Here is a 27204-nt window from a genome sequence, read left to right as displayed (position 1 = left end):
TGTGTTACTATTTTCCGATAACACACTTTGAGACCATCTAGCTTTCTTTCTAAGAGTGAGGACTCGCTAATGGTGCCAGAGGGAAGGGAATTTGACAAGAGGAATCACTCTGATTATTATGTATCTTGATGTTGGAAACACATCAATGGAAACCATGTGTATTTTCTCAATTCAGAATGACTGGCAACAACTCTCATGTGTACATGGACAAGGTGATGAGAATACTATTAAGTGTTTCAGCTCTGTTACTTGTTTGCACCAACCCATTGGTGGGGATTCTTTTCACTTTCAAATTATATACTCTGAGGATGAGAGCTTTACTGGTAAAGCTGGCATTTATTATGCACCTTAGCGCAGCAACTCACCAAGGCTCCTTTCAAATCCCCTGCCATCTGAAGGACAAGTGCAGCAGAGCCATGGGAACACCACCTCCTGCAGTTCCCCTCCAAGCCACTCGCCATCTTGACTTGGAAATATATTGCGATTCCTTCAGTGTCACTGGGTCAAAATCCTGGAATTCTCTTCCTGACAGCATTGTGGGTGTCCCTGTAAGTTCATGAAGGCAGCACCTCAGAGCTAATAGGGAATGAGCAGACAGTGCTAGCTTTGCAGCAATGTTCACCATCCCAGGGAACAACTAAAAAAAAAACCTGCTCCTAAGAGGCACATTTAACACATCTAGCAGAGCAGGTTCTCACCCAACAGTATTCATACATGCAACTGAGTATTTTTTTTCACATCACTAAATTACCCGTGGTATTCTTTCATCTATTAACCACCACCAGTAAGCCTTTCCATGTCTTAATCATGGACAAATATTGAGAACATGTGACTGGTTAGCTGTTGGAGAGAGGAGCAGGAGAGAGGTCGAGTGTGTGCATATGGTGATGCGTGACACTGAGTGTGGATCTCAGGATGCAGTGTGATCAGCTGACTGAGGAACCTTTTACGTCATGGAGATACCTGTGATTTGGATTCGAAACACGAAGGATGAAAGTTCAGTCGTAATCCACATTGGGTATGTTTGAATGTTGAGAAACGTGATATGACTGTGGACATAGGTTTTGGCAAATACCTTGTCAAACACGAGGAGCAACAACGAAAGTAATGATGGTGAACAAGAAAAAGACCAGAACGGAAATGCTAATGGAGAAAAGAGATGAGCACTTTCTCTCATAACCTTACCCCAGTCCCCATAAACCTTGTCATTACCTGGGCTGCAACCACCAACAACCCATTGTTCTCTACCCAATTGGATGCATTCTCTCAGGCTGACCTTTAACCATTCCTTTGTCTGTCAAACTGTTTCTTTCTAGCTCTGGGCTCCACCTGCACTCATTCCTTACCCTTCCCCACTATCGCATCTTCAGCATATGTGCCAACTTTCTCCGAGCTACGTCAGTTCTGAAGAAGGGTCACTGGACCCGACACGTTAATTCTGCTTTCTCTCCACAGATGCCGCCAGACCTGGTGCATTTTCCCCAGCAATTTCTGATTTTGTTTGTGAATGTTTACTTGGGTCCATTAACCGAACTGTAGGATCTCTGCACTCAGTCTGCATGGTTTGGTGGGTAATGATCATAACCTTTATCCCTTCAGGGTGAAAAGGGGAATCTGTTGGCCCTGATCGATGAGGTCACCACTGCTGAAAACAGACAAGAGGTCGCAACCAATTTGGTGAAACTTTTCCTGGGACAAGGGCTGGCCAAAGAGTTCTTAGACTTCGTCATGAATTTGGAACTGGATAGAACAAGTAAGAAATGTACTCATCCTGTGTATATACAGAAAGCAAAATGTTTAAGGGGTTGTGATACCCTGTCCAGAGAATGACATGCAATGGGTTTAATTCTGAAAGATTCTGCACAAATGTTTAAAATGCATAACCACTTACATCAGGTATGTGTGCTGTCAGACTTGATGTCAGATGTGGTAAAATGCATCATAACCAACTGTTGTGTTTCAAGGTCAGAATGCTGCTCTTATTGAATATCCCAATATTTTGGCTATTCCCCTGGACCATAAACCAATGTTTCCCCCACTGAAATTTCCAATTGAAAAATGAGATCAGGAGTGATGACGCTCAATACACAATCTTTGCTGAGGAGCTTTCAGAGTCAATATAGCTCCATGCTTCAAACTGCTTCCAATCTCACTAACAGTCGGTGTTAGCAGTTGTTAGTCAATAGAGTGACTGTTCGCAGCTGAATCCCTCACATCCTCACAGCCTTCGAACACAATGCATTTGAAGCATTGTCATTGCTGTGATGGAGGCAAATATAGCCGAGCCTTTCCAGGTCCAATGGTGGGAATGAGAAATATTCCTGCTCCCAAAAAAAAGTTGATCAAATTGAACACGTTGGGAAGATTCGGTCAACATTCAGCTGTGGATTTTATTACAAATCGCGTAAGGGCAAAATTTGCCAGTCAATTTGAAATGATACTTTTCTATTTTTGTTTTTCAGCGGAACCAAACACTTTGTTCCGCAATAATTCGCTAGCTTCCAAATCCATGGAATGCTTTTTAAAGGTAAGGAGCAGACAGTGATAAAATTTCTTTGATTGTAGAGAAGTGGTCTCACTGCTAATGTTAATGGGGTATTCTGCACAGGCTAATCAGACATTCACAACAAATAATAAGTTACTGCTTACATCAGAGCATATGTGCAACTAGGAACAGGTATAACAGATACAGACAGAAATGAGTGTAAGTACAGTGGGAGACACGTATGACTGGGTACAGGTAAGCCTGGGTGCAAGTACAACCAGGTGCACATCCGAATGTGGATTTGTACAGCGAAGGACAGAAATGGCTGGGTACAGTACAATGAGAACATCTACAGTGAGGTACAAGTGCAGCTAGATGCATGTACAGATGAGGCAGTTACAGGTGGATGCTTATACAAGTAGGCGAAGGTACAGATACATAAAACTTGGGACAGGGAGAGCAAGTGCAGATACAACTGGAGACAAGCACCCCCTGGGGACTGGTAAAGGCAGGTGCAAGTACAAGCAGGTGCAAGTATAACTGGAGTGGGGGGGAGGGGGGTGGCACATGCAACCAAGGACCAGCAGAGTAGGTGCAGGTATATTCAGGAACAGGTACAGCTGGATGCAGTAGTGCAGGTGTCTTAGACCACAGTGTGTCAGTGTCGAATCAAGTTATTGATGAGGAGCGATCTTCTACCTTTCCCCCCATAATGGGTTGTCAGTCACCTCAGGAGCTTCGACTACAGCGCTGTCTGGGGTTCAGGAGGATTGCAGCTAATTGGCACATTCATAATTCACTGGCAGCTTATAACTGATGGCTGGGCATCAAGAGGGTCAACAACTAATGGGCAGTGGGCACTTTTTTTCCTACAGCCACCAGCCCAAAGTTAAACTCCCCTCTGATCTGTTTCTGACAAAGTTGGTTTGAAATATCAGTATCGACCAAGACACTGGAATCTCAGTTCTTTTTGAATCACGCGATGGGATCTTATATGTTCAGAGAAGTGGCTTCTATTCCATCAGTTGGATTGGACTTAAACACAAGTGACGGGAACGACAAATTGATCTGTGGCTGCACATTATCCTGTGCTGAAGTATTTTTAACCAGGATTGAGGGGCGCATTTTGAAAACCTCTGAATACCCAGCGTTGCTGATGCTATAGAACTTTTGTGGTTGGGTGGGCCATGGAGGACCAGTGATACAAGGTTGATGATTTCAAACTTGAGGTGTTTGTGAAAAGGGGCAGAAAATGCAGTTCATAAAGGTCGTGGATGAGGGGTTATGTAGGAGTTCAAATGCTATCGGCTGACTGCAGAGGGGTCACCCTGAGAAAGGGAAATGGTCCACACAATCAATAGTTAAAGTCCAATTGGACTTTGTAACCACGATTAGAAATTTTTCAGAGTGGCTGCAGAGAATGTTTACTAGATTGATACCCTCGAGTGAGATGCTTTAAATAATGTTTTTGATTAAGTTAACTCAGGAGAAACCAAAGAATACACATTTCTGTAAATTTACAAAAAAAAGAGGAAGCTGAGGAGAATATACTTTGATGCAACATGATCCAAAATGCTCTGCACTGTAGAAGCAGATCCAATCCTGTCATAGCTTTAAAAAGGGAACTGTCTGAGAAGACAATGCAGAAAGAGCAGGAGCCTGAGATGAATTGAATATAGCAGCCGCAGATATGTTGGGCCGTATGGCCTCCTATGCTGTATCAGTTTATAATCAGGGAAACAGGAAGTGCAGGAAAATGAGAGATTAAATAATCATTATTACTGAAATGTTGCAGTTTTTGTTGTTCACTCATGTTTTGGTCTGTTAAATGGTGCAGGTAGCTGGGATGCAATATTTACACAACATCCTTGGACCGACCATCAGCCGGGTGTTTGAAGAGAGGAAGTATGTGGAGCTGGATCCAAATAAAGTGGAATTCAGGGAAGCAGGGTAACAGCCAACCATTTCATATCCTGTTAACATACCGAGAGGCCACTGTAAATATATGACCATGATTGAGATTCTCTGAGGGGGACAGTGATACTTTGTCAGAGTGATAGATGTGGATGCTGAGGTCTCCATTCAGTGAAGACTGGCACCATTGTTTCAGAAACTTGCATTGCCCTTTATAAAGCTGCAGTACTTAGAATTTTATTCCTAGTACTACCTCAGGGAGCTTATCTTTCCAAATTAACCCCAATTTTAAAAAAATGTAAGGTAACAATAGCACAATGTTCTGTGAAAGGCAAGACGTTTTCTACCCTATTGAAGTCTCTGGATTGTTGACACCTCCAATCACTGTCACCACTGAGTCTTTTATCTATTAAATCACCAGACTTTAAATCCTGATCTAAATTAGCTTTATATCCAGTAACTAAATTTTACATAGCCTGTTTTTTGAAGGATGCAAATCAACATTTTCTGCACTAATCTTAATTCAATCGTTAGAGATAATCGTTTCCAAGTTTAATTAATTTTATTGTGGTAACAATCCTGCCACGTAACTCCTCTTCCAGTTGTTATCTTCCCCAAAGAAGCTCCTAAGCTTTCTTGAGATACCTGAATACTTGAACCAATTGCTACAAGGCTCATTGGTGACATTTCCTCCAATACTTTATCACATGGAGATTTCCAGATTCTCTTCGGTGCCTGTGCAGTGAATTGAAAACAGTACAATATGCATCCATCACTCAGTATCAAGATTCAGTCCCCCATCTAATGAGTGCGTCATTGTATCTGACATTTTAACAATTTACCACTTGTTAGTTTTCTTATATCCTGCATTGTTTTGAAAATCTGAAACCTGAGTTCCTTCTCACTCTTAATTTTCACCCTGTACCTTGATCAGAGTTGATTCTATCACATTTATTCATCTATTTACCAAAGAAGCACTTTGGGAAAAGAGTCACAGTTAAAGATTCTCTTTTAACACAGAAGAAGGAATTGAGCCAATGAACTGAGGAGTGGTAAATAGAGTTTAATTTAGATAAATGCATTTTAGAAAGAAAAATGAGAGCAGGACGTTTACGCTTAATGGTAAGGTGCTGAAGAGTGTTGCTTAACAAAGCGACCTTGGAGTGCAGGTTCATAGTTCCTTGAAAGTGGAGTTGCAGGTAGATAGGATAGTGAAGAAGGTGTTTGGTATGCTTTTCTTTATTGGTCAAAGCATTGAGTATAGGAGTTGGGAGGTCATGTTGTGGCTGTACAGGACATTGGTTAGGCCACTTTTGGAATACAGTGTGCAATTCTGGTCTCCTTCCTATTGGAAGGGTGTTGTGAAACTTGAAAGTGTTCAGAAAAGATTTACAAGGATGTTGCCAGTGTTGGAGGGTTTGAGCTGTAGGGAGAGACTGAATAGTGTGGGACTGTTTTCCCTGGTGCATTGGAGGCTGAGGGGTGACCTTATAGAGGTTTATAAAATCATGAGGGGCATGGATAGGATAAACAAACAAGGTCTTTTCCATGGGTTGGAGAAGTCCAGAACGAGAGGGCATAGGTTTAGGGTGAGAGGGAAAAGATTTAAAAGGGACCTCAGGGGCAACTTTTTCACATAGATGATGATGTCTCTTTGGAATGAACTGCCAGAGGAAATGGTGGAGGCTGGTACAATTACAGCATCTAAGATGTTTCTGGATGGATAAATGAAAGGGAAGGGTTTAGTGGGATATGGGCCAAGTGCTGGCAAATGGGACTAGAATAGGTTAGGATATCTGGTCGGCATAGATGAGTTGGACCGAAGGGTCTGTTTCTGTGCTGTAAATCTCTATGACTCTATGACAATGACAGGGGTTAAAGTTAATGTGACGCCACTGTTTAAAAAGAGAGGTAAGAGAAAAAAAAACAAATTATAGACCAGTGAATCTGAGGTTGTGTAGTGGGGAAGGTGTTAGAGTTCACTCTCAAGGATTTTATAGCAAAGCATGTAGAAAACTGTGGTAGATGCAGTTAGCATGTATTTACAGAAGATTTACATGCTTGAAAGAACTACTGGAATTCTTCAAAGATGTAATTAGTAGAGTTAATCAAAGGGAGCCAGTGGATGTGGTTTACTTGGACTGTCAGAAGGTTTTCAACAAGGTCCCACATAATAGATTAATGTGTAAAATTAAAGCATATGGGATTGGGGATTGTGTATTGAGATGGATAGAAAACTGGCTAACAGACGGGAAACAAAAAGAGTTGGAATAAATGAATGACGGGCAATGAGTAGTGGGATACCACAGGGTCGAGAACCCTAGCTATTCACAATGTGTATTAATGATTTGGAAGAAGGATGCTTTAGCTGTAGAGGGAGGGGAGTGACAATATAGCAAATTGTTTCCCAGGATGGCAGGATTGATCAATGAGGGGAGATTGAGGTGGATAGGATTATATTCACTGGAGTTTAGAAGAATGAGGGAGGATCTCCTCAAAACCTATCAAATTCTAACAGGACTAGACAGTTTAGGTGCAGGAAGGATGTTCTCAGTAGTGGAGGAATCTAGACCAGGGGGTCATAGTTTTAAGGATAAGGGGTATTTCTTTTAGGAGACATTTCTTCACCCAGAGAGTGTGGAATGCACTGACACAGAAACAGGTTGAGGTCAAGACATCATGTGTTTTTAAGAGAGAGGTAGATATCACTTCTGTGGCTAAAGGGATCGAGGGATGTGGGGTGAGAGTGGGATTAGGGTATTGAGTGTGATGACTAGCCATGATCCCATGAATGGTAGAGCTGGCTGAATGGCATTTTCCTGCTCCTATCTCCTATATTTTTATGGAATCATTAATGTGTTTAAAGCTGTCCAGCCCAAAAACAAACAGCCCTGCAGCCACTGCGTTGAGAGGCTCCTGTCCCAGGCATGCAATGAGAATTGTCTCCCAGAGGCCCTCACACCTTCAGGTTTTGAGCACATATCAGATTGAGATAAGAGGGTCACACTTACCCCAGTAAAAGCCAGTAAAACATGCAAATGAATGCACTGGTCCCAATTTGTAGGATACAAGGCAAGTCAGACCAGTGTGTGTCATTCGCCAGTTCCACTGGTCTTTCCTCTGGGCAGGAGTCAGAATCTTAAACAGAGAATGAACAATTCAAGTGTTCACCTGCTTAGAATATCAGGAATGGAAGAAGGTAGTTAGGAGGTGATTAAATCACACAAGATAACTACTAATGTGGGGAGCGTAATAGTGGGCTAAAAACAATGACAGCAGATGCTGGAAACCAGATTCTGGATTAGTGGCACTGGAAGAGCACAGCAGGTCAGGCAGCATCCATAGTGCAGCGAAATCGACGTTTCGGGCAAAAGCCCTTCATCAGGAATAAAGGCAGTGAGCCTGAAGCGTGGAGAGATAAGCTAGAGGAGGTTGGGGGTGGGGAGAAAGTAGCATAGAGTACAATGGGTAAGTGGGGGAGGGGATGAAGGAGAGGAGAGGGTGGAGTGGATAGGTGGAAAAGGAGATAGGCAGGTAGGACAAGTCCGGACAAGTCATGGGGACAGTGCTGAGCCGGAAGTTTGGAACTAGGGTGAGGTGGGGGAAGGGGAAATGAGGAAACTGTTGAAGTCCACATTGATGCCCTGGGGTTGCACTAGGGAACATCTCCAGGACACCCGCACCAATCAACCACACCGCCCCATGGCCCAACATTTCAACTTCCCCTCCCACTCTGTCGAGGACATGGAGGTCCTGGGCCTCCTTCACCGCCGCTCCCTCACCACCAGATGCCTGGAGGAAGAACGCCTCATCTTCCGCCTCGGAACACTTCAACCCCAGGGCATCAATGTGGACTTCAACAGCTTCCTCATTTCCCCTTCCCCCACCTCACCCTAGTTCCAAACTTCCAGCTCAGCACTGTCACTATGACTTGTCCGGACTTGTCCTACCTGCCTATCTTCTTTTCCGCCTATTCACTCCACCCTCTCCTCCCTGACCTATCACCTTCGTCCCCTCCCCCACTCACCCATTGTACTCTATGCTACTTTCTCCCCACCCCCACCCTCCTCTAGTTTATCTCTCCACCCTTCAGGCTCACTGCCTTTATTCCTGATGACGGGCTTTTGCCCGAAATGTCGATTTTGCTGCACTTTGGATGCTGCCTGAACTGCTGTGCTCTTCCAGCACCACTGATCCGGGAGCGTAATCGTGTTTCTTATTTTGCGTTGTTATGCAAAGCCAGTTTTATTGATTGCTATAAGTGAGACTGATCAAGCCTTGTGCTCGGTACGGTCTCTTGATCTGACACAAACCATTGCAAATGGTTTGCTTTGGAGCACATCTGACTAACTTTTTCCACAGCCCCTCTTCAAAAGGAGCCATGTCATTGTGTGACAGACAGAGATATCCAATTTGAATCACAAAGGGGTACTACTGCTGCACTACAATGTTATGCAATCATTTCACTGAATAATAATCAGTGCAACCCTTTACTGCAGTGACCATCATGCCTCTTACCTTAGACAATATCTAAAGTTAAAGCCACGGACTGGGACAATCCATTTCTGTAAAATGTAAATCTTTTTGTCCCTATACCTGTACTAGTCATTGTGATTATGAAGAAGGAAGTGAAATGGAAACCAATTTATGCCAACGTGTCAGTCATTAAATTTGTGGATGATCAACTCTTTTCTTGAAGTATCTGTAATAACTGACAGACGGACAGTCATTCTGTGACTTTGGGATAAGTTCAACCCCAGGTCAGGAAGATGAAAGCACTGCAGGCTAGCCCACTGTGCCACACATTCTCACTTTATACTCTGACTGATGAATGAATTCTCTGCACCCTGTCTGTTGAGTCAGCGTGTCCCTGTCTGGTGTGCGCATTAATGAATCACCTCCCTTTGGCAGAGCAATGGGCTTCTGCGTGCACCATTGATGTATTATATAGCAGGCTGACTAAATCTTCCATTCTCTGAGAGATTGACCCAGAACAATAAGTGTTGAAACTAAATCAGTGCAAGTTTCAAATGTAGGAATGTATTAACACCTTCACAGTCCAAATCAGACGCCGTATATAGAAACCAAACCTGTAACTGACGCAGACGTAATATGCGACAATGACTTTTAATTCTGTGTGGAATATTTTTCACTTGTCTGCAACAATTTCTGTGGTGTTGCCCACTTATATATTTTAACGGTATACTTTGTAATTCAGTTACTGTCAATTCTGTCTTCCTTGTGCTCATTATTTCATTATCTCTCGATGTTCTCTCTCTGTTGTGTACTTCCTCTCATTTTGTCCCTTTTGCTTTCTCCATCTATCTTGTCCTTTCTTGTGTTCTCATTCTCAGCATTGCTTATGGTTTTCTTCTATTTCCACCATTTGTTTCTCCTTCTCTCATTAACTGTTTCTTTCACTGTCCTCATTACCTCAAATTACATCCTCAGTCTTTTCACTGGCGACGAGTTCTGAAGCCGAGTCTTGGTCTTATTCTCAAAATTTTGCCGTCAGTTTCCCATAATTTGCTGACCCAATTTCTCAGGATTTGCAATGGGTTCTTCAAGTTAGAGTTTTATGCTCGGGTTATGGGTGAGGTCATAGATTTGTTTGTCGAGCTCGTATGTTTTTCTGCAGATGTTACATCATCTTGCTAGGTGACATTGTCAGTGCGCCTCCGGTGAAGTGTTGGTGGTCTGTTCTGCCTGACATTTATGTGTCTCTTTTTTGGTATTTTCAGTTACATACCTGAGTGGTTTGTATATGAGGTGCAGTTCAATATGTTTATTGATGGAATTCCGGTTGGAGTGCCAGGCTTTTAAGTTCACCAAAGAAGAGGAGAAAATGGCAGACTCCCCTTCCTGGATGTACTAGTGGAACTTACACTGAGAGGTGAGCTCCAGACCAGTGTGTGCAGGAAGAACACCCATACAGACCAGATACTGAACTATAACAGCAACCACCCCAAACAAAGCTGCATTAGGACACTATTTAAATGGGCAACATTAGTAACAGCAACCCAGAACTCCAGAGAGCAGAACAGGAACACTTATTTAAGAGATTTAAATGTAACGGGTATCCCAAGACCACTATCCTCTGGTACTTAGCAATAAATCTAAAGAAGAAATCACGATATGACTAGACATGGTTGTGACCATACCAAAAAGGATGTATCAGCAATGACTACTTAAATCCCTAGGAATCATTGTGGCCCACAAACCAGTAAGCACAGCTCACCAGCTCCTCACAAAAATTAAATACCCAACACCCACATCCAACAGGACAAACATAATCTACAAAATACCCTGTAAGCACTGTGAAAAACACTACCTAGGACCAATGGGAAGAAAACGGACTATACAAGTGCATGAATATCAGCTCGCAATTGCAAGACGTGACCAGTACTCTCTCATTTCCACCCACACAGACAACAAAGAACACAAATTCAACTGGAATGTAACCATTCTAGCGCAAGTAAAACAGAGACACACGAGAGAATTCCTTGAAGCCTGACACTCCAACTGGAACTCAATCAATAAACATATTGAACTGGACCCCATACCTAAACCACTCAGGTATGGAACTGGAAGTACCAGAAAACAGAGACACATAGATACCAGGTGGGACAAACCATCAACGCTTCACTGGAGGCGCACTGATGATGTCATCTAGCGAGAAGACAAACGTCTACAGAAAAACACATCAGCTCAGCGAACAAATGTACAACCTCATATTCTTCAAGTATCTGCCTCAATAGATTAAACAAAAACATAGGGTCGCACGGTGGCTCAGTGGTTAGCACTGCTACCTCACAGCACCAAGGATCCAGGTTCAATTCCAGCCTCAGGCGACTGTCTGTGCGGGTTTCCTCTGGCAGACCAAAGATGTGCAGGTTAGGTGGATTGGCCATGAGAAATGCAGGGTTACAGGGATAGGGTAGGGGTGTGGGTTTAGGTGGGGTGTTCTTAGGAGGGTTGGTATGGGCTGAATGGCCTGCTTCCACACTGTTGGGGTTCTATGGTCCTAGAGAGGAGCAGTCTTGGAGGAGAAGCAGATTCAGACATTGAGCAACGTGATAGACAAATAAAGAAAGAAATTGTGAGACAATAAAGTGGAAATATAATTGATGTAGGAAGAAGAGCAAAACAGATGTCCAAAGAAAAATGAGGCCTCTAGAGGGAGGAATTGATAATGGGCAAATGAGAAGAAGACAACTTAAAGGGAGAGCGAGATACTTTGCATCCATTAGTTTTTCATTGTAGTAGGTGATGCTCACTATGGGATGGCTTCTGAGTAACCAGAGGCATTGTCTGGATGGAACAGCCTCAACCACCTTCTTTCTCGCCAATGATCTTAAATCTGCCAATAGTCCCTTGGTTCGGATCGCCAGAATTGATTATATTGCACTTGTGATGCAGATGCTATGCTTGTTGTCTCACTTTCAGAATCAGAGATGGTCCTGTCCCTGTTGATAGAGGATAGAAAGTACACCTCAGAGATCTGCACAAACTGAGCATTCATCAAAGCTGCATCCTTTCAGCTGTGCAAAATGACAGCAGGAGCAGCGATAAGCTGATAGAAAACTCCTCAGCACCTGTGTTGAAACCATGTTTTGTTGCATAATGTTGCAATTTGTATAATGTCAGCCAGCAATCTGTTTATAATCAGCAGAGTTCCAAGGGGTTACTACATTTGTTATAAATTTGCTGCAATAAAATATTAGTTACAATCAATAATGCCTACAAACGAGGACAGAACCTGTTGCTAGATTTACAGTAAATCAATCAGAATAGTTTAAGGATTGAATGAAGGTCAGGGGAGAAAGGTGTTACCTTTGGGGAGGTTCCTAGTCACGTGGGTACTAGGAGCAGGGAGAAGATCCCAATATTGAGAAGGTAGCAGGCTATGAGCTTTTAAGAATCAGACAAAGTTCAGCTAGCGAGGTGTTGCAATATTTGTTTTCTGAGTAACCTTCGAACTCAGAACTACAAAGGCAATACAAGCTGGGTGAAGTTACCTGTCTGTGAAAAACTGAAATTATGCCTGTCAGCAGCTCCTGGAGTGCAGCTCCAGAATCCATAGTCCCGATTGGAGAGTGAACTACAGAATGTGAGCCACCTTTGAGGATGTTTGTGATGGAGAGAGTTGTGAGGGAGTTCTGACGCTAGGTCTTTAAAAGAGAGAAAAATTGGAATCCTTTGTAAAGCCTAATGAGGTTTGATGACCCACTGTGCCACTGATGTCTGGCGTTTGGTGAGAAATCTGTGGGATCTATCTTAACCACATTTTTTATTTGATATTCTCTGTGGGGTGTTCGGCCACAATTTCTCTGTTAGCTATATTTACCTTGTGATAAATCTGGATGTTGGACATAAATTGTGTTTCCATCGTAGCTTGCATTACTTGAATATATTGAAGTTGACTGTCATCTGTTCAAAAGTCTGGAAACCTGTTGTTTTATTCTCTTGTATCTAGGAGCTCAAGTTTTGTCAATTTATTTTCAAAACAATGTTACTGGTCCTCAGCCAGATCATGATATAAATTTGGCATCTGGACTGGGACTGTAACACACCACAGAGAGCAGTGAATTACTCATTGTGTATTCTGTTTGACAATCTCCCCTTGTGGAATGCTACAGCACACTGTGCAGCAATGTATACAGTGTACAAAAAGACAACTACACAATATGTATTCTGTGTCTTAAACCATCTTCCTTTCAGTTGTTCAGGTCTCCATCGGTGCCACACTGAGGCAGATATCATTCAGCAGAGTGCACAGTGTCTACAGTCCTACCTGACAGAGTTAATTGAAGCCATTGTGAATTCAGTGGAGCAGTGTCCTTCCTTGATCAGAGCCACCTTCAAACAGCTCTTTAGAAGTGTGGAGAAGAGATTCCCTCAGGATCTCTACAGGGTGAGAATAGCAGCCGTTTTATTGAGTTCTCCAGCTTTCTCAAGGCTCTTGGGTCCAATCAAATCTCCCTGTGCAATGATGTAACAAATCCTGGATTCTGAACTAAAGTCCCCAAAGTATGCAGCTTCCCATCTGCTTCTGAAAGGGAGAGGTAGCTCAATGGTTCAGATTTGCCCTTTCATCTAAAGTTGTCAGTACTGTGCAGTTGAACTCTTTGCTGTTTTCGTTGAATGTACAATTAATTTCAGTCTGTTCTCAGACCCATTTCTGTGCCTTTATTAGAGGTTAAAGGCTATTTGTATTCTTGTGCTAGAGACACACTGGAGACAATGATTGTTTCATGGTGACCAGAGCCAATGTAGTGAATTCCCCTCTAATGTCACAGCCTTCAGAACCAACAAAGTCTGTTTAATGGGGAGTTTCTTACTTAATACTTTCTCAGAACTCCACAGAGAACATAGCCCAGGAGAAAGTGAGAACTGCAGGTGCTGGAGATCAGAGCTGAAAAGGTGTTGCTGGAAAAGCGCAGCAGGTCAGGCAGCATCCAGGGAGCAGGAGATTCGACGTTTTGGGCATGAGCCCTTCTTCAGGTTCCTGAAGGAACCTGAAGGGCTCATGCCTGAAACATCGATTCTCCTGCTCCCTGGATGCTGCCTGACCTGCTGCGCTTTTCCATCAATACATTTTCAGCAGAGAACATAGCCCAGACCATTACGCAAGCCAGCCTTTCAACCACTGAAATCATCTAGAGTTTTCACTGCCTCAGGAAAGCAGCCAACATCATCGAAGTCAACCTACCCCACTCTGGTCAGAAGCTTTACCAATCTCTTCAGGCAACAGATACAAAAGCTTAGACACATGGACCAGCAGGTTCAAGAACAGCTGCTTCTCTGCTGTTAGCAGACTTCTGGTCGGACCTCTCAAATTTTAAATCTAATGTTCATCTCGCTCTCTGTACACCGTGTCTGCAGCCGTAACACTGTATGTTAATGCACTTTGTATGGTATGAACTGCCTATAGTTCTTCTAATGCAATGATTGGTTTCTTGTGCGACCCCATGTTATCGAAAAATCACACTTTAGACACAATGTTTAAAGTATTGTCGATGTGATCATGTTACAGCCAACACATATTTTAAAGGTTTGCACTTTAGAAACAGTGTCCCCAATTCATCAATCGCATTACAGTGAATTCATGTTTACAAAATGCACATTATGATAGAACAACCTACACTCCACATGAAACAAAGTTTTTTTACTGCACCTATGTACATGTGACAATAAATCAAAATCAAATCAAAGTAAACAGAAAAATGTGACGACTGTAAATTAGTGAAGAAGGGCTCATGCCCGAAACGTCGAATCTCCTGCTCCCTGGATGCTGCCTGACCTCCTGCGCTTTTCCAGCAACACATTTTCAGCTCTGATCTCCAGCATCTGCAGTCCTCACTTTCTCCTGGGCTATGTTGTCTGTAGAGTTCTGAGAAAGTATTCTGATTCTGTGCTGTACATCTGTATGACTCTGTGTGGGATTCAGATGCCAGTCCTCTCCTCCGAATTTCCAAATTCCACAACTGCGACCTTCTGATAGCATTAAACATGGGCAGAGGCAGAGAGGATGGAAACATCAGGGAGATAATGCTTCAGCTGGCAGGGGTTGGTTTTGTTGTGGGAATTTGTAAAGAGTTGGGATGGCTCATTTATTTAGTTTTTCACCCACATGAGGAGCAGCAATGAAAACAACACAAGGGGAAACCCTACATCATATATCTACAAAACAAACTGGTCAACAAATTGCCTTGGTTTTGCATTTGAATAAATATTCTTTGTTTGAGCAATGTGATTGGCTGATTTTGCATTTTTCTCTCTTTTGATTAGTTCCATCCAGAAACTGGACCTTGCCCCTATTCTTCCACTCACCATCCCTCAGAGAGTAGGAGGAGGCTGGGTCAGAGATACATCTCTGAAATGTTTTACATTTCATTCTTTACTTTTCATTAAAATAATTACACTGTGTGCCACTTAAATATTGGTCAGATATTAGTGTTCAAATGATCACTTGCACCGGTAAAGGTCCATACTTTGAGTGAAAAGGCAGATGGTTATCAGCCAGGTTGAGTTCCAGAACAGGGTTAGAAGTGCATTTTTGGATGGGATTATCGTGGATTATGAACAGGTTAGAACTAAATTTAATTTCACATGGAAAAGTAATTCAGACTATTTAGAAAAAAGACTCAAATAAGAGGGGACTTGACAGTGTTGTTAGTCTTGAGTCTTCCCCAAGCCTGGCTTTGCTGGATGAGGCTGGGGGACACACGGTTCCAGATGGTCACAGCAGAGGCTTCCAGTACTTGGACCTTGGGGTTACACCCGATGGCTATGAGTAGATGGGATTGCAGTTGATAACATATGCATATAGAAATATGTGAGTGTGAGATAGTGGGGAGCCAGATAGCCAGTTAGCTAAATGACTAGGGTGTGGTGCAGAATAAGACCAATCCCTGTCGTGGTTGTGATAGTTTGTGGATGCCCTGCCTCACCAGCTATACGCTTGTGGATCAGTTACCCTCAAGCTTTACTTAAACTAATCGTGCATCTCTCTCTCTCTCTCTCTCTCTCTCTCTCTCTCTGTCTATCTAATGGTTCTTCATACATTTTTGAGTTAATTTATTATTGTCACATGTACCTAGATACAGTTAAAGGTTTTGTTTTGCATGCAGTTCAGGCACATCATAACACACATAGTGCGTTAGGGTAATAGAACAGAGCGGGAAATACAATGTTATGGCTGCAGAGAAAGTGCACAAAGTGTGAGGTAAACATTAGATTTAAAATTTGAGAGATCCATTCAGATAACAGCAGGGAAGAAGCTGTTCTTGCATCTTTTGGTCTGTGTGTTTAATCTGTTGTATCTTCTGGCCTACAGAAGAGGTTGGAAGAGATTATAACCGAGGTGGGAGGGGTCTTTGATGATATTGGCTGCCTTTCCAAGGCACTGAGAAGTGTAGATGGAGTCAGTGGATGGAAGGTTGGCTTGCGTGATGGACTAGGCTGTGTTTACAACTCTCTTTAGTTTCTTACGGTCCTGGGCAGAGCAGTTGCCATACCAAGACATATTCATCTGGATAAAATGCTTTCTATAGTGCACCTATAAAAATTGGTAGGAGTCTTTATGGACATGCCAAATTTCCTTAGACTGCTGAGGAAGTAGAGATGTTTTTCTGGCCATTTCTGAGACCAGTGGCTCTTCCACATTAGGAGCCATTCTGTGCCACAAATGTTTAAGGACTCCCTCACCAAATCAATATTGATCACTTTTTTAAATTGTTGGAGTGGTTATAGCTCGAGTATATCTTTTCCCATCATTCCTTTCCCCACTGTAACTAAAAACCACTAACAAAGCTTGCTCATTTTTCACTGTAAAAAGTGAGGTCTGCAGATGCTGGAGATCAGAGCTGAAAATGTGTTGCTGGTTAAAGCGCAGCAGGTCAGGCAGCATTCCTGATGAAGGGCTTGTGCCTGAAACGTCGAATTTCCTGTTCCTTGGATGCTGCCTGACCTGCTGCGCTTTAACCAGCAACACATTTTCAGCTCATTTTTCACTGTGTCTGGTTACTGGACTGCCGTCTGTTTTACAATATATTCTGATCTAATTTCAGAATTTCAACATCATCTGGGTTTTTAACCAGTCATGATCTGGATTGCATGGCCTGTAAGGGGCTGAGAGGGGTGTGGGACTTCACTAACAGCTGTCAAATTGGAAAGCGGAGATTACAGGCCAATGGGGAAAATGGAGGAGAGGGAACTCCTTGGAAGGTTTGCTCAAAGGGCAGGTGGAAACCTGGAGATGTTGCCCTCTGATTAATCATGCTGTTATTTTCTGTACAGAACATCAAGTATATCGCAGTTACCAGCTTTCTGTGTTTGCGGTTCTTCTCACCAGCCATTATGTCTCCCAAACTTTTCTACCTACGTCCAAAGCATGCAGATGCACGGACCAGCAGAACATTGCTGCTCCTCGCCAAGGTGAGATCTCCTGTGATTGGGTGGTTTGACAGTGTCTAATGTGAAATTTTAATGCAAACATCTTAATCCAAGATGTCCTCTAAGAGTGGAATCAGACAAAAAGAAAACATTTACAAAAGCCAAAGAGACGGACTTTAGGACAGGAAAGGGGTGCATGGAGAAAATGTCTGACCTTAGCACCATGAAGACATGACCACCAGTTGGTGGACCAGTTAACATCGAGGATGTAGAAGATGTTGGAGTTGGGTGTGTGGTGTTGTCTCTCAGATTTGTACCGAAACAGACAAGATGCCGAAGGGTTTTGAAAGCAAGAAGAAACATTTTTAACTTGAGGTTTTCAGGGACCAGGAGCCAATGTAGTTCAGAGAACACAGAGTAATAAGTGAACAGGACTTGCTGTGAAGTAGGATAGGTCAATAAAAAAGCTTGGGAACCAGTGAACATGTGTTTAAAATAATTGCCAAAGGAACCAGTGGGAATATAAGGAGGCATCACTTTTACAGAAAGCAAGAGATAGTGAAGCCAGCTTCAATAGGAACTTTCAAAAAGAAATTGAGTAAATACTTGAAAAGGACGAATATGCATATTTATATGAAAAGAGAGTGAGTGGAACTAACCAGACAGATCCTTTAAAGGGGACTGGCTCAGACACAATGGGCTATTGTCTCCTCAATACTCTGTTTCTATGAAGTCCATAATCAGAAAATGTGTCACATTCTAAAGATAACACAAGAGTAAAGTAGACAATAGAAGCACAAACATCCTGTAATAACATCAAATCATACATAATTAGAAACCATTTATAGACTTAGAATCGATTGGCTTAGTGAGTACATGTGGAATAAAGATGATTCTGTAATAAATGTTTATGTTTAAATTAAAAATGATGTGCAACATGATCATGCAGACATTAAACAGACAAAGGGTAATGAACTGTTAAAAAGGTTAAATGGGCTTAATTGAATCAGTCAAAGAAAGATCACAAGTAGTGCCTCTGTCCCAAGAGTGCAGAACACAAAAGAAGACAAGAATGTACATTAATATCAGATCATCAGCAAACATATGCCCAAGAGCAGCAACAAAATGTAATAGCTTTGTTGACAGGAATGATTTATCCCTAGCATCACTGAAAGCAAAGAATTGGGGTTTTGCCTCGTTATTGCTGTATTCAAATTGGCTGCTGTAGTTTCCTACAACACAAGGATAGCTACATTTCAAAAAGTACTTCATTGTTGGTGAAGTGCAATGGGAAATCCTGGGACCATGAAAACTGCTAAACCAGGAACACCTTCATTCATTTTAATAATGAATGGCATACAGAACAGATACTCAGGCTTTCTGTCTTGTAGGCAATCCAAAGCATTGGCAACATGGATACCAACTTAGCTCGGGAGAAGGAAATTTGGATGGCACCACTGCAGCCCCTTATTCTCCAAGGAGTCACACTGTTTAAAGATTTCATTGTCAAGCTAATTGACTTTGAGGAGGAAGAAGGTAAATATTTTCAGAGTTCTGTAGAGACACAGTTCACTAAAACAATTCATTCATCAGTCCTCAAGTATTGATGCTGAATATACTTGGTTCTGGTATCTATAGAACAATCAAGTTAAGGTGTGTTGTTTGGATATGGGCCACACTTTCATCTTCCTGCCTATTCACCAAGAAATGGTATCTAATTTTCTATTCAAAAGAAGGAACTATAGCTCAATCACAAGTTCAATTATTAAATAGTGAAATAATGTGATTGCTCTAAATCTTCAGTGAATATTTTTTATTTCTGAATCTAGTCAGTGATCATCATTGACTATTCAAGCATGGTGTACATCATGTTGTGGTATGAATACATTCTGAGTAAAGACTTCTGGGTGGTGATCAATAAGATGGCAACCTACCGTGATGAGTCATCCTACTGCCCCATAACCTCATTATTGAGCCACACATTGATGGAGCGAACAACCAACACTAATGATTGCATTTTGAGACACTAATTTGCTGAGAGAGCAAAGCTGGGCAATCTACAAATCAAATTCCTGATATATTTGTCCTGATATATTTGGGGTGGCACAGTCGCTCAGTGGTTAGCACTTCTGCCACACAGCGCCAGGGACCCAGGTTCAATTTCAGCCTCGGCGACTGTCTATTTGGACTTTGCATATTCTCCATGTGTCTGCGTGGGTTTCCTTTGGGTGCTCCAGTTCTAGAGATGTGTAGGTTAGGTGGATTGGTTATGCTAAATTGCACAAAGTATGTAGGCTAGGTGGATTAGCCATGGGAAATGCAGGGATAGGATGTCGGGTGGGTCTGGGTGGAAGTCAAGCAAGTCATCCAGGCCTTTCCTGGACTCAGCACTCAGCTTTACCTAATGCTGTCCCAACCTACGGTTCTGCTATGCATCTACTGTAAATGTGATCTAAAACTCAGTGCATGTATTTGAAATCACACCATGTCCCAGTCAGTCATCACCTCTACACTTGTTAACCTACATTGGCTACAGCTTTAGAAATGCCTGAATTTTAAAATAAATATTGTTGTTTTCGGGTTCCTCCATGGTCTCACCCCTTCCCTATCCCTGTAACCTCCCGCAATCCTCTGAGATCTCTGAACTCCTCCAGTTGCAACCTGTTGAACATCCCTGATTTCCACCAACTCACCATCATAGCCATGTTGCTTGGGATATCTGGATTTCATTCGCTCAACATCTCTGCCACTCCCTTTGTCTCCTTTTCCATGGTGCTCCTTGAAATCTATTTTGTCAATCTGCAAGGTTTGTGAAGGTTTGTAGCTCAGGTTGAGGTTTAGGGTGTAGGTTTCCTCGCTAAGCTGTAGGTTTGATATCCAGACGTTTCATTACCTGGCTAGGTAACATCATCAGTGGCGACCTCCAAGTGAAGCGAAGCTGTTGTCTCCTGCCTTCTATTTATATCTTTCTCCTGGATGGGGTGCCTGGGGTTTGTGGTGATGTCATTTCCTGTTCGTTTTCTGAGGGGTTGATAGACGGCATCTAGATCTACATGTTTGTTTGGAGTGCCAGGCCTCTAGGAATTCTCTGGCATATCTTTGCTTAGCCTGTCCCAGGATAGATGTGTTGTCCCAGTCAAAATTGTGTTTTTTTTCATCAGTGTGTAGGGCTACAAGGGAGAGAGGGTCGTGTCTTTTTGTGGCTAGGTGGTGTTCATGTATCCTGTTCTTGAGGAATCTGCACACTGTATTTTTTGAGTATCCGTTCTTCTTGAATACGTTGTATAGGTGAGGAAAACAGAGGAGAACCACCTGTACAATATATTCAAGAAGAATGGGTACTCAAAAAAATACAGTGCGCAGATTCCTCAAGAACAAACCACGACAAGCAGACCAAACACAGCCAGAAACCCTAACCACCTTACCATACATCAAAGAAGTTTCAGAAATGACAACCAGGCTACTAAGACTGCTCAGAATCCTAGTAGCGCACAAACCCACCAACACTCAAACAAAAACTAACAAACTTAAAAGACCCAGTACAACCCATGGACAAAACCAACGTCATCTACAAAATTCCATGTAAGGACTGCCACAAACACTAGGTAGGACAAACAGGAAGAAAGTTAGCCACCAGGATACACGAACACCAGCTAGCCACAAAAAGACATGACCCTCTCTCCCTCGTAGCCCTACACACGGATGAAAAAAAAACACAATTTCGACTGGGACAACACATCTATCCTGGGACAGGCTAAGCAAAGACATGCCAGGAATTCCTAGAGGCCTGGCACTCCAACCACAACGCCATAAACAAACACATAGATCTAGATACCATCTATCAACCCCTCAGAAAACGAACAGGAAATGACATCACCACAAACCCCAGGAACCTCATCCAGGAGAAAGATATAAATAGAAAGCAGGAGACAACAGCTTTGCTTCACTTGGAGGTCCCCACTGATGATGTTACCTCGCCAGGTAATGAAACGTCTGGATATCAAACCTACATCTCAGTGAGCAAACCTACATTCTTTGTCAATCTTTTTTGTCATCAGTCCCAATGTGTGACTTTGTCAAATTTTGTCTGTTTGTGTGTTATGAAGTATCTTAGGAACTTTTACCACATTTAGATGCCATAGAAATGCAAACCGTTGCTGTGATTTGAATACTGCAGCAAGCTGAAAAGTTGGTGAACTCTTAGTGTGGGGTTTGGTCTGTCAGGGTTCACTGACAGTTCTTCAATCTGTTAACTTCTGAAAGTTTTAGCTCCTGGTGAGATAATGCCACGGATGTGGGGCTCCTTCTTCAGGGATTTTTTTTTATTTCTGAGTCTGGTCAGTGATCATCACTGACTATTCAGGCATGGTGTACATCATGTTTTTACATTCTGAGCAAAGGCTTCTGGGTGACGATTAATAAGATGGTGAGGCTTAGTCCGCCCCTATTCTAAAGATAGCTAAGGCCAATTGCAGTCTCAGTACTGACTAGGTCAGAGTGCAGCAGTCAAACCTGCCTTATCAGACACGAGGGCTCCTTTAACCATTCGCCTGCCATATTCGTCTCAGATTTTACCCCAGTTTAACAGAACATTGTGAAAGTCCACGTTTCTGTAGCTTTGTAAAGAAGTTCTAACATACTACTGCTCCCTCTGCTACAGCAACCACAGCCATCATACCAATAGGTACTGCAAGACTACATACCCCCACCCCATTGACTATTGGCTGCTTGTAACCTTGATTACTCTACATTCCTGATGTCAGGAGCAATGTGCCAGGAACTGGTGAGGCTACAATAGCAATAGAACATAGTAGCTCATATCTAAGGAGGATTTCTGACCTAAGCTATTGGCAAAAATGCCAGTCCAATTGAAGCAAGCCTTGCAAGCTGTGCTGCTGGTGTATGCAAGAGGCAGAAACTCCCATTGGCAGTGGAAACTTCTAAGGACAAGGAGGGGGAAAGGAGGGGTTTGGAAAATCCAGCTTTGCCTCCTGGTCTGGCTGCACAGCTCCAGTCTACTGCCAGCATGGTGCCATAATATTGGGTTTGGATGTTGGTGTTCGAGGTTATGGTACAATTGCTGGGGACGGGACGCTAGACTGTGTGGTATGTGTACTCCCCTTCTCCTCTTCCCCTCCATCTCCCAGTACAGGGTTAAACAACAGCACTGGCAGAAGCTGGTGAGAAGCCATCCATCTGTCCTGTTAGGTCAGAGGGTCCAGAGTGATGAAGACAAAAGGGTGGAACAAGGGGAAATGAAGTGAGAACACAAGCTATTGGACAAAGAGTAATGGATAGTCACCTTTTAGTGCCTCCTTTATTTCAGAGTTGGAATCCCAGAAACGAGTGACACTGCAGACAACATCCACCATTAAGGAAGGATATTTATTGATGCACCGAGCCAAGGAGCGGGGGATCCTAACATCATCACATTTCAAAAAACATTACTTCTGCTTAAACTATGAGGCACTGTGTCATTCTAAAATGTCCAATGCAAAGGTACGTGATTATTCTCCACTAATTATAATACAACTGACTAGTGGAAGTGGGATTTCCTTAGATAATGTGAAAGAGGTGCAAAAGTGTTTGTGTTGTTTCTGTCTTTGTACTGGCCATGATAGTTCATGCTTCCCCCTCTAACTTGTGATGTGGTTACTCTCGTTAAGTAGCCAGTAGTTTCTAATCGAGGGAGATGACTATGGTTCTTTGTGGACTATGGCTCCATAGCTCAATAACCTAGAAGCCAGAATATGACGTTAGAACTCATTCTATAACACAACTCTTGCCTTTAAAGTATTTCAATTTATCTGTTGTTAAAATTTTTCAACAATAAAGACATCACAGCGTTCATCTCCACCACACTTATTCAATGACACTCTCTTTATATCACTGTAGAGATTCCTAATATTTTGCCATCTTTCTCACATAATCCTCAACATGGTACATCACAAGATAATCCAAAGTAATGTCCAAAACCTCCATCCTAATTTACCTCAGCATAGGAACATCATTAGTGCTAAATTTTCATAACGGTCACTGTGTGAAAATTCTGGAAATGGCAGCACTGAGGATGTACCTCTACAGCACATGGACTGGAGTAATTCAAGTAGATAGCTCACTGACATTTTCGTAAGGACAGTTAGGATGGATAATAACTTTTGGTCTAGTCAGGTAGACAGGAAATGGGTATCAGAGAATCAAAGTTAAGTTACTGATATTTTTGAATAAGGTTGTCATTTCAAATATTGGAGCTCTGCAGGTTTGCAGTTTTGAATTGTGATGGTACCTCTTTGGATGAGCAGAAGTTTCCCCCAACTAAATATTGAGAAGAACAAAACCATTTTCCTTGCAAGTTAGTTCAGAAAGTCAGCAGGTCCACTCTCTATTGGACAATAGCAAGTTCCATGACCTACTTCCTATTGGACAATTACTTCCCTTAAGCCCAAAGCAAGCTGATCCTGCACAGATTCGCTGTTGAATGGCCTCACCTAATTTGATAGAATAAACTTCAGCTTCAGCTCAATCATGGGTTTATTGTTTGATCTATTTCACAGACCAGTGCCTGCATTCCACTGTCCAAGATCAGAGCAATTGAGAAAGTTGACGAGAAGTGTTTCGGTAGCGCATACGTTATGCAGATCATTTCGACTGATGGCAGGGGACAATTTGAAATCATGTATTTGCAGTGTAAGGTATGTGGACTTTGACCTATCCCTTACCAAATAACTCTTCCTGCTGTGAAGTGGTGCCTGTCTGTGTAAGGATATGGGAACTGCCTGTCCCTCACCTTCTGCCTAAGAAAGTTCCATCTGCTTTTGTAAAATCTGGTCTCAAATGATATATAATGTTTCATCAGGCAGCTGATTCAGATATTTGGAAGATTTGATGTCATGCTGTCATTATGATGATAACTCATGAACCTAAAGAGTCAGAGTTTCTGAGGTACAATCTGGACTTTCATCAAACATCCCTGTGGTCTAACCTTTTCCTCAAAGCAGTTCAAATGACATTAATTCCATGTTTATGTCTTTGTCAAATATATTCTGGGTCTGAGAGAGACAAAGTGGTATGGCTTCCTCCCTCCAGTCTGCACCAATCCCATTGCACTGCACCTGTATCCCCTCCCCTTCTCCACTCCCTTGACCTCTCCAAGGGAGACGTTATGACTTTTCCAGTGCTGATTGCTCCATTGCTGATGACACCTTTTAAATTATCTAAGGAATAGGGTTAAAAGTGAAGACTGCAGATGCTGGAGATCAGAGTCGAGAGGGTGGTGCTGGAAAAGCACAGCAGGTCAGGCAGCATCCGAGGAGCAGAAGAATCGACGTTTTGGGCATAAGCCCTTCATTCCTGATGAAGGGCCACTGCCTGAAATGTTGATTCTCCTGCTTCTTGGCTGCTGCCTGACCTGCTGTGCTTTTCCAGCACCATACTCTCGATGAAGGAATAGCTAATTCTGGCTGGATGTCATCACATGACCTTCAGGTGCTCCTCCCCCAGATACCCGCCATAGGTTGTCCTTCATGCCAATCATTGTGGGGCCCTGTGTTACCACACCTTTCCAATGTATCTTAGCTTTGACTTTGACAAATCTGCTCACCTTCCCTAAAGACCAAACCAGTCTGAAACGTGGTAAAACATCACCAAATGTTTCAGAGGAGGGCGAAGGGAATTTGGGAGAAGAACAAAAGGGGAGGTCTGTGATAGGGTGGAAGGTAGGACATGAAATGACAAAAGGGTACATGGTACAGGGCAACAAAGGTCAATAGATTAGTCAAGAGGATGTGTGAATGGCAGGATCCTAAATCACTGCTGCCAAAATGAAAAGGAAATGAGAGGAACAAGAGTATAAAAGACCTGCAGAGAAAAATGAAACAAAGCAAAAGCAGAGGCTCTGATCTGATGAACTCAGTGTTATGTGCAGAAAGCTGTGAAGTTCCCAGTCGAGAGATGATGTGCTGACCTCCGACCTGTCAGTCTTTATCTCTGCATTTAGTGTTATTGACATGGAAACAAGCAAAAAAAAACCAGAAGTTACAGCAAAACAAACCTCATGTCAAGAAGCTGACATCGACAAGGCCAGCTCAAAATATGTGAAATTATGTAAGATACTGGCTTTCTGACCTGAGGCATAATAAAAATAGCATGCCTTTGTTTCTGTTAATCTGAGAAAAATGACAGGATCATTTTAGCTTTGGCAGCATGGCATCACTTAGAGTCATAGAGATGTACAGCGCGGAAACAGACTCTTCAGTCCAGCTTCTCCATGCCAGCCAGATATCCGAAGTTAATCTAGTCCCATTTGCCAGCACCCGGCCCATTTTCCTCTATACCCTTCCTATTCATGTACCCATCTAGATGCCTTTTAAATGCTGTGATTGTACCAGCCTCCACCACTTCCTCTGGCAGCTCATTCCATACACACTCCACCCTCTGTGTGTAAACGTTGCCCCTTAGGTGCTTTTTATATTTTTCCCCTCTCACCCTAAACCTATGCCCTCTAGTTCTGGACTCCCCAACCCCAGGATAAAGATCTTATCTATTTATCCTATCCATGCCCCTCATGGTTTTATAAACCTCTATAAGGTCACCCTCAGCCTCCGACGCTCCAGGGAAAACAGCCCCAGCCTGTTCAGCCTCTCCCTATAGCTCAAATCCTCCAGCCCTGGCAACATTCTTGTAAATCTTTTCTGAACCCTTTCAAGTTTCACAACATCTTTCCGATAAGAAGGAGACCAGAATTGCACGCAATATTCCAACAGTGGTCTAACCAATGTCCTGGATGCTTGCAACATGACCTCCCAACTCCTGTACTCAATATTCTGACCAATAAAGAAAAGCATACCAAACACCTTCTTCACCATCCTATCTACCTGGAACTCCATTTTCAAGGAGCTATGAACCTGCACTCCAAGGTCTCTTTGTTCCCCAACACTCCCTAGGACCTTACCATTAAGGGTGTAGGTCCTGCTAAGATTTGCTTTTCCAAAATGCAGCACCTCGCATTTATCTGAATTAAACTCCATCTGCCACTTCTCAGCCCATTGGCCCATTTGATCAAGATCCCATTGTAATCTGAAGTAACCTTCTTCGCTGTCCACTACACCTCTAATCTTGGTGTCATCTGCAAACTTACTAACTATACCTCTTATGCTCACATCCAAATCATTTATTTAAATCATGAAAAGTAGTGGACCCAGCACCGATCCTTGTGGCACTCCACTGGTCACAGGCCTCCAGTCTGAAAAGCAACCCTCCTCCACCACCCTCTGTCTTCTACCTTTGAGCCAGGTCTATGTCTAAATGGTTAGTTCTCCCTGTATTCCATGAGATCTAACCTTGCTAACCAGTCTCCTATGGGGAACCTTGTCAAATGCCTAACTGAAGTCCATATAGATCACATCTACTGCTCTGCCCTCATCAATCCTCTTTGTGACTTCTTCAAAAAAACTCAGGTTAAAAACAATAACTGCAGATGCAGGAAACCAGATTCTAGATTAGAGTGGTGCTGGAAAAGCACAGCAGTTCAGGCAGCATCCGAGGAGCAGGAAAATCGACGTTTTAGGCAAAAGCCTTCATAAGGAAGACATGATTTCCCACGCACAAAGTCATGTTGACGAAGATCTCTTTGTTCAGCCACCTCAGACCTTACCATTAAGTGTATAAGTCCTGCCCTGATGTGCCTTTCCAAAATGCAGCACCTCACAAGAATTTTAAAAATAGGCAGGTGGATTTACCCTTCCAGCTCCCACATACCCTGCCCTCACATGTTTAGCCTACTCTCCTGGGTCCTTCAATGTTTATTTCAATTGAACTGAGCTGAAGAAGTTAATTGCATTTATAACCAGACAAGGGTAAACTGTTGTGATGAAGCTGTTGGAAACAAGCAAGTGTGTCATTCTGTAATT

At 42.7% G+C, this 27204-nt stretch overlaps 1 protein-coding gene across 1 annotated transcript in view; it reads left to right on the top strand.

The window, feature by feature from the left end:
* Positions 1–27204, top strand: part of rasa4 (RAS p21 protein activator 4) — a 248801-nt gene that overhangs the window by 210945 nt on the left and 10652 nt on the right. Inside the window, exons 10-17 of the mRNA XM_060848013.1 lie at positions 1600–1753; positions 2463–2527; positions 4323–4435; positions 13121–13313; positions 17201–17338; positions 18688–18832; positions 22623–22795; positions 23851–23988. Coding sequence (XP_060703996.1) covers positions 1600–1753; positions 2463–2527; positions 4323–4435; positions 13121–13313; positions 17201–17338; positions 18688–18832; positions 22623–22795; positions 23851–23988 — 1119 coding nt within the window. The remainder of the gene's footprint in view (positions 1–1599; positions 1754–2462; positions 2528–4322; positions 4436–13120; positions 13314–17200; positions 17339–18687; positions 18833–22622; positions 22796–23850; positions 23989–27204) is intronic.

Source organism: Hemiscyllium ocellatum, chromosome 31 (assembly GCF_020745735.1).
Source record: "Hemiscyllium ocellatum isolate sHemOce1 chromosome 31, sHemOce1.pat.X.cur, whole genome shotgun sequence".
Lineage (NCBI taxonomy): Eukaryota > Metazoa > Chordata > Chondrichthyes > Orectolobiformes > Hemiscylliidae > Hemiscyllium > Hemiscyllium ocellatum.
The sequence above is the reverse complement of the archived record's forward strand: the minus strand, read 5'-3'. Positions and strand labels throughout refer to the sequence as shown.